Consider the following 15,363-nt stretch of genomic DNA (forward strand, 5'->3'; position numbering starts at 1 on the left):
GCGCGTGCATGTACGTGCACGTGAGTGGAGCATGGGACAGGTTTACATCTCAGGCCTGTGCATTCAGAGCCTGTGTTGGCAGTGGTATTTGGGCTGGATTGGAGAAGAGAGAATGTCAGAGCAGCAGGGGACATCAGAGAGAGTGCATTGCAATCAGCTGGCAGGCATCTGTTCTGCCATGAAAGATTAGCAGCGGGGAAGGCCTTAACTGTAAATGACGCTGAACCCGTTACTGTGGAATGCTTTGTCACTCGGAAAAAGTAATGATTACTTTTTTAAATCTGTAGGCTCAAAAATAAGCCCACAATGAATAGTTAAGGGAGAAAAGTAATTTGGAGACTATTGGATAGTCAATACTTTATAAATGCACATCAATAAAATGGAAAGAGAGAGCCGTATTAGTATCCGCCCATGTACTTAGGGATAAGGGGCTAAACACCACCAGGGGTCATCAGTCGATTGCATGTCTGAAGGTCCCTGTGGAGCCCCCAAGGGACTCTGCCCCTCACTTGCTGAGGCATGGCTCTGATGCCATGACCCCATGATTCCCCGGGGAGACAGAGGGCAAGGTGTGTTACACACTCACGCCTCTAGTTTCCACCCAGAAAGGACAAATCATCCCTTCTGCTTGCTTTGTCACAGCAAATTGTGAGACCTCACCTAACTGACAAGAAAAGTGATGTACACTTGTACCAGGTACCCAGAGAGCGCTCGTGGCTCCCAAAAATGGACTTGAGCTGATGAACCTTGCTCTCTCACTGAGGGATCGTGAGAAGAATGAGAAAGAAGCCAGTGTCGTGGAGAGGAAGAGTGGAGAGGCACAGGTGGAGGAGGAAGCAAACGTCCAAATTAGGAAGAGAACTTTCATTGAGTGTGGACATGAAGCATACTATGGTTGTAGCCTGGCTGATTGGAGACTCATCACAGACAGAAGTGAGGGGTCCTGGAGGCAAAACAGCTTTAGGGGGATGCAGGGAAGTCTTTGTTGGCTGTGTTTGAAGGAGGAGATCTGTGAAGGTCTGCCTGTCTTCCTGCTGGCCTGGGCCAGTAGATGCACTTCAGCTGTTCTCTCGGAATGAGTGCTGTGTCACTTCAGATGTTGTATCGACACGCCTTTTTGCGTGGGTTGGTGGCTGTCAGATCAATGGCTTCTCATTTCAGCCCCTGGACAGAGAGGTATATCTTATGTTCATAAGAGTCTTACATTCCCATGGTAACATGGAAAACCTAGAGATTACATTAGGTTTTTTAGAGCATTTTACCCACATGTTCTTTAGATGTGCCAAATCCATTTTAGTTTTACATATGGTCCTGTTTGAAGTTGTGTTGGGAAAGCAGGCTTAAAAATTCAGAACCCTCGGTGATTAATAGGATGTGAAGAAAGCTCCCCATGTGGAACTTGAAGTGAACGTAGCCCTCTTTTTAGCTCAGACCTGTAGACAGAAGCTGTTCAGGCACCTCTAGCTGAGCTCCTAAAATGGTGCCGCTGAAGTCCCCCAGACTGATTTAATACCATTTGTTTAACCAACCATTAGCTATTTATTTTCCCATCTACTATGAGTCTATCACAGGAACTATTATATTTGGGCAGCTAAAGGGCTGTTCTCCACATAATTCTATTTTGAGGCTCTGTGGATGGGTGTATTAATAAAACGATAGCCAAAGTATCCGTAAGTTCTGATAATTGCAAAGCAATGTTAAGGATGTTTGGGTTAGAAGTAAAATATGCAGCAGTAAAAGAGAGGGACTTTGAAAGTGGCTATCAATTTTGGTGTCTGAAAAGATTTATTTAATACTTCCTGGAAGGTAGAAGCTTTTTTTTAATTATATGCTATGTTGTAGAAAAATAATATATTAATTGAATGTATTTCCTTTAAACTTGATGGATATCAGAATTTACAAAATAAAAGCTAATTTTTGCAATAAACCATGACCATGCAACATTTTTTTTCTCATTCCTGCAGAAAAACATTTCTTGGAGCTCATTGTTCTCAACCATGCATTGTATTGCTCCTGAAAGACATTCGATGCTGTCTGCAGATCCTTAGTGTCCTTAGTGAAGACCCGGGTTCTTCTGTTCAACACACTCCAACACATAGGACACAGAATTAACCAGCCCCATGTATCAACAGTGCTGAAGTCAAGATATTCCTTAATAGAACCTAGGCTGTCATTCAACACTCAAAGCACAAAGTCTCTATTTAAACTAGTTTTCAACTCTTTAGTATCACTTTCTCCATGTCATATTTTTGCTGTTTATTGTAGAATATTATTTAACGAATCCTATTACCACATTAGAAGTTAAATTTGTACACATGAAGGCAGTAAGTGGGTGTCTTTGGAATATTAGCCATTTTGGGCCGTCCTCTTTACTGACAGAATTTGGGATCAGCAGCTTGTGGCAGAGTGAGTGTGGCGGTCCTGGCCATAGGAAAACTCCCTGCTGTCACTCTTAGAATTACAGAAATGGCCCCTGTGTGCTTGTGTCTTGCACTTGTGTGCTGCTAGGCTTTTCTTTTACATTCCAATGCCTCTCCCAACAAATGTGATTTGTATCTGCCACAAGAAGAAGCTCTTATAAGCTACCAAGAATAGATGGAAGCGTTGGACCCTGGAACTCTTATTTGAGCTGTGACATTAATTATAAGCTATCAGTCAAATTCCCAATTCCTCTGGGTCAGTGAAACTGTTGTGAAAATAGGCCTGAGGACTAGTGTCTTGGGAGGCTCCTGAAGGGCTAAATGCTTCTACAGAAGTCATCAAAGATGTGTGCATGGATGCTAAGTACAGAAATAGCAATATCTTCGTTAGAAACCTTCCCTGTAATTTCATGAGGGTCGGGGATTCCAGGGGAAGTTTATTTTTCTCAATTATTTGGAAATACACAGAAATTGCTTTCCTGTTTCCTGGAGAATCCTCTCCCACAGCTCAAAGATTCTCAGCGATGAGCTGTGGAAGGTCTGAGCAGTAAGTACTCAATAAACTCTGGCGCTGGTGATTTGTGGGTTTGAAATTGTGTTATTGATTGTCATCTCACCCTGAACACACTCATGTGAAATATGAGTATCGACTCAGTGAGCTCTCTGTGTACATTCTGTCCTTGGAAAGATGGTAAGAGGGCCCCGGCAGGCCACCACTCCCCACAGGAAAAGTCTCCCAGCTACACGTTACATCTTCATTGGTGAACTAGCTAAGCCCAGATCTTTGGCCTCAGCATTATATTTCACATACAACATGGAGTAAATGGATTGCTAAGTAATGCATACTAAGTAATAATGCTTGACAGAAAAAAATTCTTCAAGGTCTTTTATTTTGAAGAGGTGAAAGGAAAATAATTGCTCAAAAAATATCACTATGGTAATCTGTTTCACCCACATTTTTTTGGCCTGAGGCTCTTACAAATATAGATTGAAGGGGAGGAAACGGGGGCATGAAACAGATGGTCGACACCAAACCCGGGCTTCCTGGTCACTTGGCCCGCCCACAGTGGCTTTCTCCTTGGCTGCCATTTCAAGGAATGGCGGCAGTTAGAGAGAAGAAGATGGAGGGCAGATAATGGTCCTTGGGCGGAGCTGGTCGTGCAGTGTGTCCTTCTCTCTGGATGTGCGTGCTGTGAAGTACAGCTGGCGTGCCGGCATGCATGACCAACATTTCCCCCAGTGGAAAAGGACGAGAGCTGGGCTTCAGTTGTTGTGTGGGCCTCTGTCCCTCAGAGTGCAAGGTATTTGTGAAATGAATGACCGTCCAAGTAGGAATGCCCTGAAGAAAATGAAAGGATCTTAGTTGATTTTCAGAGTGTGAGCACTTCATCTTCATTAGGCTTTTTAACCAAGACAATTAGACAAAGATACCAGCCTGGTGACAGACAGTTGCTTTTTAGGTTATAAATGTAACCCAGGTCCCTGTAAGTGGATAGTTAGGAGATAAAGCCTGGTGTCTTTCAGACTGGGTACTCTTTGAATCCATCTGTAGCAGAGCCTCATGCCCAAGTCATGCTTGGAACTCAGAGAAACAGCAGAGCTGACCGGTCAGTGTCTATCGGCTATGCGTGGCTTTCATGTTCTCTCCATGTATCAGAGCACACTTGTGCAAACTGTTCGGGCAAATTGCTCACTTAAGGGAAGGAGCTCCATGGTGTGGAGCCTCATTCCTCAATTCTCTGACCTTAGGTCCTTTGCCTGCTGGACTTATGGCTTATTCTTTTTTTATATTTTCTGTCTCAGCTTCTTGTGTGATGAAATTGGTCTGTTTTACTACCTGTTAAACATCATCGTTTCCATTCCAAACCTTTCTCTGAGAGGTTTCTTACTGCTGGTTTCTTTGACATGAAGTTCACATAACAAATTAGACATTTTAAAGTAAAGAATGTTGAGGCATTTAGTAAACTCCCAGTGTTGCCCAGCGAACATCTCTGTCTAGTTCCAAAACCTTTTTTATCCGCCCCAAAGCAAACTATAATGCTTATTATGCAATGACTTTCCCTCTTCATCCCACTCTGTCCCACCCACAGGCAACCACCAATCTGTCTCCTGTCTATGGTTTTCTTACTTGGTGTCCTTCCTATAATGCAATCTTGCAATATGGAGCCTTTTTACCCCAGCTGCATTTATCCCGTATAATGTCTGTACACCTGGTGTCATGCATCCACAGTCGGACAGTTGGACAGTGCTGTGATGTATGAATGCCAGATGTGGTTCACTCGTTCTTCTCTTGGTGGGTATCTATCCTTTCTGCCTTGTGGCAGTGAGGCGAGCGCTTGTCATGCACATATGTGTCTGAGAATCTGTGTCCAGGTTGTTGTTTTGTTTTTGTAGGGAATATACCCAGGAGTGAAATTGCTAGGTCACATAGGTATTCTAAATTTAATCTCTTCTGGAGGAAATACAAAAGTGCATTTTACAACTGCTGAACCGACTCCATCCATGCTGGAGGGGTCTCCCTTTGCTCATTCTAAAGCACGGATACCAAAGGTTAATGGTTTAAGATTAGCATTGCATGCATGCACGAGCACCACTCAGATCTGCAGAAGTTTGGATCTCAGAACTGAACATCTCACGGTTTTAATCAAGAACTTCTTTTTCCTGTTACTATGATGAATCCTTTGTTATAATCTGGTGGCTTTGTCTCAGTGTGCTGTCATATTTTTCCATAATGGTGTTCTTAAGTAAACGTGTTTCCTGCTACCATTAATAGGAAGGAAAGAGATGGCACTGAGGAGCCAGGTACTCTGTTCACCTTCCGGTTCTGCTTTCCTCTAGGTGTCCTTCTTCCTCTTCATCGTCTTCGTGGTGTACACCATGCTACCCTTCAACATGCGGGACGCCATCATCGCCAGCGTCCTCACCTCCTCCTCCCACACCATCGTGCTGAGCATCTGCCTGTCTACACGGCCTGGAGGCGTGGAGCACCTGGTCTGGCAGGTAGGTGACCCACCTCATCTGGGCCGATGGCCTTGCGCTGTCCACGGACCTGGGGAAGACGTACAGGCGTCTGTCCAGGGACTGTCTGTTGTCTCCCCGGTCTGCACATCTTCTTCTCCCAGGTGTTTCTGTTCCTGACTATTGCCAGGGGTGCTCCGACCCGCCCCACTCATCACTGAGGCCCTGTCACGTAGCTGCTAGCAACAGGAAAGCTGACGCTAGCCGTCATCTGAAAAGTATAAGTCCATCTGGCTGATTGCTGAATTGTGCTATGATTTTGGTGATTGCAGTGTCCTCACTGTACATTCTTATTTAGTACTGGTACTTTTAGAATGAGATAACTTGTATGCTTAAATTCGTAATTCTGCTCTACCTTTCTCTTTACAAAGGATAAAAGGTTCCCCATTTCTCAGTCCTCTGGCAGGTCTCTGGGCATGAAAACATAGAGTTCGTGGAAGGGCTACAGCAGCAAATTTTGTTTTGTTAGTAAATGACATTTCTAAGAAGCTATTAAATTAGGTAAAAGCATTTTAAATGTTTATATATGTGCATATATAAGATTGATATATACTATCTATATTCAAGGCACATAGATTGTGATTTAATGTGTGTATGTGTATAACATTACATAATAATTACCATTGTATATCATGCATCATATATATCATACACATGTCACTGAACAGTAGAGTTAATGAACTGAAGTTATTTCAGGCAGGCAGCTTTTTACCTGTCAAAAGTATGTTTTATTTTGCCTTATGGGGATTATTTGAAACAAATGTGGCTGTGGTAGCAAACACTGAAGCTAGAGGAGTTATAGTTATGAACATCATGGTACAATTAGAAAGAAAGCTTTATTTTGGAGATTGAGCTGGCCTTGGGTATGCCAGGGCAGCACCCTGCTGCTAAGCTATACCCAGTCCAGGGAGATGACTTTGAGACACGGATCACTTGAGGCCTGCAGGGTCTGAGAAAGCAGATTTCCATGCGCTCGGTAGGTTTGTGGTATTTCTAAGCTTGAGATGTATCTGGGGGCTTAGGTTGGGGCCTGTGGGAATCTCTAGTCTTGAAAGCTCCCTAGGGATTCCTCTTCTGTGTATTTATCTTCTGGTGTTCATACCATTACATTCATTAAGAATAGCTAGTCATGGTGACAGTACCTGTGAGCACAAATTAAGAAAGAATTTGCCTTAGCTTATGGTTCTAGAGGTTTCTGTCCATGGTCACTGGCCCTGTTTTTCTGGACTCGTCTGTGGTATGGTGGGGCGGGACATCCTGGTGGAGAGCATATATTGGAACAGAGTAGCTCAACTTCTGATGGACTGGGTGGGAGGGAAAGAGAGAATGAGAGAAAGAGAGAGAGATTCGTGGGGAAGGGAGAATGACTGGAACCAAGAGAATCAGTCTCAGGACAAGCTATACTCTCCAAAGGCACACCCTCAGATTCCCACCTCCGGTGAGAACTCATTACTGGATGAATCCATTGATAAAGTTGGGAGACATGTTTAGTTTCAACCCATAACAGCACCTTTTGTCTTCCCTGTGTGCAAAGACCTAGCCTCTGGTTGTGTGTTGTGCACCTGCATTGCACGCCTGAGCACAGCTGGAGCTGGCCAGGGACTATTTCATGAGAAAGTGAAGGTGGAAGGTTTGACTTCAGAGTATTTAGTTGACAAATAAAGGTTACCTATATCCAAGGAATATAGAGCATGATTTGGTATGTATATATGTATGATATTACATAATGATTATCAGGAGCAAATTAGCGCACACATCTATCACCAGTGGTGTTAGTCTTTAGATCTCCAGAATGTACTCACCTTATCTAGTTTTGTCCAACACCAACATCTAACTCAAAAGATAAACAGAGCAACTCTGTTTGGGATGATGTTTAAGAAGTAATCTTTTGCACACACTCTCAGCCATAGTTTTTTTTTTTTTCCTCTCTATGAATTTGCCAGCATCTCCTTTGAGAGCATTTCTCCCTTTTCCCATCTACTCTGTCCTGTCCCATTCCTTGAGCCAGGAAGCTCAGCATTGGTAGTGGAGTCTGGGTCAGGGTGTGGCTGGGTCAGGGCATGGCTATGCTTTTGCAGAAGCAGTACGTACCTGATCTGCCCAGCCACTTGAGAGTGTGGAAGTGACTGTGAACTGGAAATTCTTCCTGGCTCATATTACCTTCAGCTTGGGGTCTCCCCTGGCAAACTTCCTTGAACATTTTGTACCCATCTCTTTATCTCCTCTGTGAATACATGAAATGTCTGCTGGCACAGATATAAGAGAAAAAATTCTGAGAAGAGATGTTTTTAATAACTGTCCATAAGGATCAAATTGTGTTTTTTTTTAAGTGGAAAATGAAAGTGCTTCAAAAAGTATTCTAGGTTATTGAATACTATATTGAGCCAAGCTGCCTAAAAGCATTTTTATCTTCATATATTAGTAAAAAGAACTTGAGAAAATGTAATCCTTAGTTTTTATTTACCCATTTTCCAGAGCCAACAATGAAAAATAATTTATGGCAGCAGACAGTCAGATAGAATATTTCTGCAGAAGCAAAAAAAGTGAAGAAAAACAGCCTCATCTGTGGCATTTCATATAAGAAATATATTTCATGTAATATATTTCATATAAATATATTTCATTGACAGGAAAAGAAAGAACCACGGATTCCATTTCCTGTCACTTCAGAAATAATTACATAATGATTCTAATAACCTTAAAATGAAAGGATTATATTTAAACATCAAAGAATGTTTGAAGCCTGGCACAGGTGGCTCATGTCTGTAATCCTAGCTACTCAGGAAGCTGAGATCTGAGGATCATGGTTCAAAGCAGCCTGGACAGGAAAGTCTTTGAACTCTTATCTCTAATTAACTACCAGAAAACCAAAAGTGGAGCTGTGGCTCAAAGTGGTAGAGTACTAGCCTTGAGCAAAAGAGCTCAGGGACAGCAACCCAAGCTCTGAATTCAACCCCCACAACTGACAAAAAAAAAATGTTTGAAGAAAGCTTTCCATACTTTTGATCACCATGGAAAATGCAACCTAAAAATATCACTGGTGTGGGGTGATAGGTGGAAAAAAACCATTTCATTGAATTCTTCTTATGTACGGTATATATAAATTAGAATGCAGTGAATTTACTGGTTAGATTTCTTTTAGGTATTTTAAATATCATACTGTATAAAATAAAAGGAACTGGTTCAGTGTACAGAAGCTGCTTGTCCAGCCGGTCAGCTCCCGCTCAGCCCTCAGGGGAGGGCTGTGATTTGCTGGCTACTGAGGTTTTGTTTCAAGTGTCTTTGGCATTGGGGCTCATGAGACCATGTAGTACTTACCTGTTAACCAAAATAATGACTTAAGAGAAAACCTGTTCCCTTTCTAAAGCTGTATAATAGAGTTCCTTGTCAGAAAATTCATGTCACTGCCATATGCCTTGAAGTATGATAGCTAATAATTAAACAGTACAAGTGGCATCGCCATAGCCATTTCAAACACAAACTGAAATCGCCAGTACACCATGTAACTTATTTTGAAGCAGCTCCAAATTCTGAGACAATAAGTTGCAAATACAATATTGCTTCTTTTTTCTCCCTAACCCATTTCGAGGTCAGTTGCCAATTTGGTGATTCTTGACCCCAAATGCGTTAGCTCTATATTTTCTCTAATACCATTTCTCTTACCTAACTCTAATAGAACTGTCAGAGTTGGGAAATCCTCTGCCCTATTACTGCTGTCTGATTCTCAGTCTATTCAAGTTCATCCTGTGTTGCCAGTAATCATTTCCATTTATAGCGGAAGGGATCAGGCCCAAGTGAGAACCCCACATTGCCAAGTACAGTGAAATCTCTTTGGGCTTTCGTCTGAAACAATTCCTTCGTTTGCTACTCACAATCTTGACACACTGGACGTTTGCAGTCCCATCACATTGTAAAACAAATGTCTTCCAGTGTTGTTAGTCTTTGGCTCTTCCTTGCGAACAGACTCAAGTTCCTTGTTGTGGCCAGGAGTCTGTGGTATTGGGGTGTTCTCATAGAATCTTCCAGGGGTGCATGATTCCACTTTGCTCTGTTGCTTCTAGTGTAGATTTGTGTTTGGAGGAGGTTGTCCACTTTGAAATGACTGTTTTCCCCTTTGTGAGTAATACTTATTATGTGGGAACTTTCTTTAGGCCTATGTTCTATTTTTACATCAATTTTTCCAATTTATTTATTTATATGTATGAAGTCTTAGGTTTAAAAACGTCCTTTGATAGGTTCCAAGCTACGATCACTTTTATTTATTTAGATGACCTCACCGCTTTAGATTTGTTCAGGATGCACCCACCAAGCTGGATTCCGTCTTTCCAACATGGCCTCACCTCTTTTGGGTACCAGAGGGCTCAGACTCATCTTGTTCCTCCCTGCGCCAGCCCTAAATCCAGCCATCTCTCCAAAAATCTCCTCATTCCTGAGTGGAGAGTCATTGCAAGGCAAGTGCTGGGTGACAGGTGGTTTGTAACAGCCAGGGTCAGTCCACCAAATGAGAGACTGCCACGTGTTTTCTGCTGTGTTGACAGACATTAATCAGTATGAGTTTGCACAGAGAGTTCCCTTGAACAACAGAGAAAAGAAAACTTAGCTCCAATGATTCCCAATCCACTTACTTATGTGACCCACCACTCATCTCCAATGCCAGCTCTCGAGCCCCCAGACGGCTGCTCATGCGGCTCATGTGAAGGGCTTTCCCAGTGCTCGCCTTGCTGGTTTGTCCCCTCTCCATGCTCAGGCTCGGATGTCCCTTCCACGTGTGGCTGCGACTCACATGAGTGTCCCCTCCTCCTGCTGGGCTCTGTCCCTGTGTGTGGCTTTCTCATAGTGTACACTCCTAAGTCATCACTTTGTCACCTGTGGGCAAATGCAGTTCTTATATCCTTTATTGTCAGTGCACATGCTGCCATCTTGGGCCTCTCTGATGGCTCAGGACTGAGTAATTCTGGAAGGAAGGGACAGGACAGGTGGGAAGGAGAAGAGGTGGGAAGAGGCAGGCAAAGAGGACAAACACATTTTGAACAGAGCACTTATTTGTAGGCGAGGAAGAGATAATTTTTGGTTGCTCTGTGATTCACTATGTACTGATCTCATGTGAATTTTCTCATAATTCTTTTCTCTCTGTTATCCTGAGTCTCAAAGAAATATGTGTCTGTAATCTGTGATTCTGGAGGGACTTTGAAATCTCCAAGGAAGAGGCGGAAATGTTAATCGCAAGTAGTTCTATATTGTCACTGTAGGAAGAATATATCATTTATGTGTGATAAATTACATTGATGGGAATAAGCACTCGATGAAATAGAATTAAGGAGTCTTTTCTGCTTGTCATTAGGCCAAAGTAAAGGGAGACTGAGGCCGGGAATATACGTGCGAAGCCTGCCCTTCTGCTGTGGTACTGCCTCCTGGGCCAGGGAAAGATAGCAGATAGCCACCATTGAGTTGAGGAGGAGCCTGCAGTTCTGCTGCCCTGCTGGGTAGAGTGGTCCAGGGTCCACCTGAATCTTGTGTTGATGGAGTACGTGAGCATCTGGAACATGCACCTGATCTGCTCCACTTTGTACATCAGAGTTTCTGTTAGCAACTACTGAACCAACTTCAAGGAATTTTCACATATTCCTGTCTATAAACCCTGATTATGTTTTGTATTTGCAGTTTACTCACTCTAATGGACTTATATTTCTTGAGTATTTACAACACATTCCGAAGTTCATTTCCTCTACCTTTTGTTTTCCCATGAGAAGGGGGATAGGATTTAATACTGATCTACTGCAGTCAGACAGTTATATGAGAATCTATGTTTATTAAAGAAGATATTCTAAGGAGCACCTGTTGGTTTTCTAGCAGAATGATTAGGGTATTAGCAAAATGGTACAAGATTCTTTTACACTACAGAAGCTTTCGTGTGTGTGTGTGTGTGTGTGTGTGTGTGTGTGTGTGTGTGTGCGTGCATGTACGCATGTATGCTATCCCTCCACCACTTGAGCCTCAGCTCCACTTCCAGCTTTTTGGGTAGTTAATTGGAGATAAGACTCTCATGGACTTTCTTGCCTGTGCTGGCTTTGAACTGTGATCCTCAGATCTCAGCCACCTGAGGAGCTAGGATTATAGACATGAGCCACTGGCGCCCAGTAAGCTTTGATAGATTTAAACTGTGATACAATTGGAAAAAAATTTTATTGCACCTAATGTAGACAATCATCTACAGCAAGTGTGTAATCAGCAGCAATGTGGCTTTGTTACATAACTGATTCTTTTTAAGTATAATTCAGGAAGTACATATTGGAGTCTGGAATTAAATTGCATTTAGGATCTAATCTGAGAAGCCCAGAGGAGGGGAGTGGAGAGACAGCAGGTTACCAGCTGCCTGGCTTCTGGCTGTGGAAGAAACTAATTGCTAGGAATTTACATCTCCGTTCTTACTGTTTGTCTTCGGAGACATGTGGAACAGTTTTTCCCCCTCTGTAGAGGTTAAAAAATGGAGAGTGGGTCACTGCCAGGTTTGCATAGCATGAAGGCATGGATTGAGTGTAATCTTTACCTTGTTTTAAGAAGCCATTGTTTACTTTTACGAAAGGCAGTGGGATTTAGAAGAATGGACAAGAAGTAAAAATAGGAATGTGCCTGCCAGACTAAAATCCTAGAGTGAGTTTAAACCTACTTCCCTCCCCTGCCCTTTTGTCTTTCTTGGTCCCGCCCCGCCTGACCCACGCTCACTGCCAACGAGAGTCTTGGTGACTCAACTGAACAGCGACTTCCACGCCTGCCTGCAGCCCTCCGATCCCAGGAGACATGGACGGAGATGTTCAGACTTGAAATTTAGAGACTGATTTTCATTTTGGTAATTAGTAGCTGGACTGCAGTTTTGGAATGAGGTCCAGTGTCAGTGGAATGGCATTGAAGGGACGGTGAAGGAACAGAGCTAGATGGGCAGGAAACCCCACCAGCACAGGGCTTTGTTCTTACGATCTGGCCAAAGGAAGAATTCTTTATAAAAGAGTGCCAGCTATCCACAAACGGTCTCTATCTTCATCTGTCATCTGAATACTCTGTTTTCTGTTTATTCAAAGCAGTGGACTGTTATTGAAAATGATGCTTTATTGTAGATTTATTAAATGGGACTGTGGCAGTTTCTTCTATCATGTCTCTTGCCAGCTAGCTAGTGATTTTCTCCTACTTTCATTAATTCCTGTCTCTTTGGTCCACTATTGACAAATACCAGAGACTCTGCCAACTCTGAATGTTTATTTTTAAGGGAGGGAGGTAGTTTCTGACAGCTACAGATTCTGAGCATTAGTATAGCATTAGTAACTGGTCTTTGAAACCCCTACAGTACAAGAAAATCAGAAGCCCCTGTGCAGGTCATACAACCCAACTTCCTTGGATCTCTTGAAGAGTTACATAACCTGTGAGCCTACAGCCTGGATCCAAACCATTCTAATGGACTCCTTTAAAAGAAGAACCCTGGGAGCTGCTGCAGTGGAGATTATGTATATGTTGTCATTCGGGCATTTTCCAAGGAGAGACAGAGCTGGCGCTGGGTCTATTTATTAACAAAATGAAATAATGATCGGGACATCTTTCTAGGGCCTCGGGGATGATGAAATGAGGGGATAAATGGACTTAACTGAGCCAGGTACATACTTAGTGCTCAGAAAACAGCAGGTATTAATCATGATCACTGCCCAATGAGAATACAACATCAACATCTTCTCTGTGTTTGCAGAGTTTAACAACCTAGGTAGACTGAGGACAGAGGGCGGAGATGTGCTTCCTGTCTGTCTCTTCAACAGTAATCACAGCCTAAAAATAATGTCCACTGGGGCTGGGAAGGTGGCTCAGTGGTAGAGCGCTTGCTTTGCAATCCTGAGGCCCTGGGTTCGATTCCTCAGCACCACATAAGCAAAAAGAAAAAAGCCAGAAGTGGCGCTGTGGCTCAAGTGGTAGAGCGCTAGCCTTGAGCTGAAGAGCTGAGGGACAGTGCCCAGGCCCAGAGTTCAGGCCCCGCGACTGGACCCAAAAAAAAAATAATGTCCACTGATTTTGCCTCCCATAGGAGATGAGAGGCTCTGATGGCCAGACACCCCTGGGTCATTTCTGATATTCCTCTCAGCAGCCTGAGGGGGTTGGGGTCGGGAGGAACGAGCAGATCCAGCTTTGTGCTGCAGGCAGAGTTCCAGTTTGGACACCTTTTTCTCCTCATGGTTATGTGTAGTGGCCACAGAGACAGACCGCTCTCCCGTTCCCCAGGGAAGAGTGTCCCGTCAGTGATTTGGGCTGGTGTCAGCACTAGCTTTCTTTCTGTGAGCCCCTTTCAGGGACTGCCCAAACATATCCAGCAGCCTGAGGTCATGCTGCCCTGACCTCCCATGCCAGAAGTAAGGAAGTCTTTTCTTTGTGGCCCCACATTGGACAATTGTGGTCAATCATGTCAGCTCCAGCACATTTGTGGAGTTGGCTGAAATTGTTGGGCCTAAGCTGCAGCTCAGCTTCTGTGCGTAGTTCTGCTTCTTGTCACCCGATCCAAAGGACACTCTGGAATCACTCCAGGTCAAAATGTGTTTCCTCAGGCACTCAAGCTGTGGCTCCACTCAGTTTTCCCACGTGTACAACTGCAGCAGTAAGGTGATCTTCGTCCACGGCTGCTGGCCTTGGTGCTGATTAGGAAGGGTACTGAATGACAGTCCATTACTAAGCTGCACTGGTGCTGAGCTCCCAAGAATAGTAGCTAGCAGGAGTGGCAATAGTATTGTTCACTCAGTAGACGTGATTGGGTAAAACTTAAGAGAAATGGAACATAGAAATACTTTGGGAAATGTAGTCACAAACAGATCACTGATGTCCTAGGAAATCCAGCAGGACAGCATGGCTCCAACAGGTATGTGTGTGAGGTCCCAAGAGCTCAAGGTCTGTTCTGATGAGCCACCCCAGGGAATGCTCTTCCCTGGCCTAGGGCAGAGCTCCCTCTTAGTGGGAGCCTAGAAACTCAGGCTCTGTGAAGGAGAGGAGTTCAGCCTTCCTCCATTGTGTAAGTGTGAGAATCGTGTGCCTTGTGGCATGGTTTGTATGTGCAGTGATAGCCAGAGGCTAATGGTTTGAAGGGTTGGTCCTCACCTGGTGGTGCTATTGAGGAGGGACTGGGTCAATGGATTAACCCATGGTGTTCCTAGAAGAAGGTAGAAGGTAGGGCTTTAGACACAGAAAAGATGGAGCAGTGGGCTGTGGACTGAAGCCTCTGAAACCAGGAGATAAAGTAAGTCTTGAGGGCTGGGCTCCAGTGGCCACGCCTGTAATCCTAGCTACTCAGGAGGCTGAGGTCTGAGGATCGTGGTTCAAAGCCAGCTCGGGCAGGAAAGGCTGTGAAACTCTTATCTCCAATAAGCCATGAGAAAACCGGAAATGGCGCTACAGTGGTAGAGCGCTAGCCTTGAGCTGAAGAGCTGAGGGACAGTGCTCAGGCCCAGAGTTCAAGCCCCACAACTGACACACACAGAAAAGTCTTAATATTAATTATGGTTCTCAGCATTCTTAATATTACCTTTCTCAATATTCTTGATACTGTCTTTCCCCATATTTTTTAATATTACCTTTCGCATGTGATTAGAAAACTAGCCAGTATACCAGGCTTTAGGAATCCTTGAGCTACAGTTGGCCAAGTTAGCCTAATAAGAAAAACGAAGGGGAGAGATACAAGAGTAGACACTTGTTGGATACTCAGCGCTGACTGGATTCCCGGGCTACCCTCCCACCGAGGGTCAGCCTTGGAGAGGGCTCTTTTCCCCTCCCTCTAGCCATCCTCCTGATACTTTAATCTTGACCATTTATGGTGAAGAGATAGGCACCAACTCTGTCAGCTCTGAAGTCCTTCACTACCTTCCACTGAGATACTATATTGGTTGCCCAGTGCTGATATAAAGAA

The 15,363-nt window shown here is 43.8% G+C and overlaps 1 protein-coding gene across 1 annotated transcript in view; it reads left to right on the plus strand.

The window, feature by feature from the left end:
- The window catches only part of Adcy2 (adenylate cyclase 2 (brain)), a 319,852-nt gene that overhangs the window by 79,872 nt on the left and 224,617 nt on the right, over positions 1-15,363 (plus strand). The window contains exon 2 of the mRNA XM_013013878.1: positions 5,259-5,420. Coding sequence (XP_012869332.1) covers positions 5,259-5,420 — 162 coding nt within the window. The remainder of the gene's footprint in view (positions 1-5,258; positions 5,421-15,363) is intronic.

Source organism: Dipodomys ordii, unplaced genomic scaffold (genome assembly GCF_000151885.1).
Source record: "Dipodomys ordii isolate 6190 unplaced genomic scaffold, Dord_2.0 Scaffold21, whole genome shotgun sequence".
In the NCBI taxonomy this organism is placed as follows: Eukaryota; Metazoa; Chordata; class Mammalia; order Rodentia; family Heteromyidae; genus Dipodomys; species Dipodomys ordii.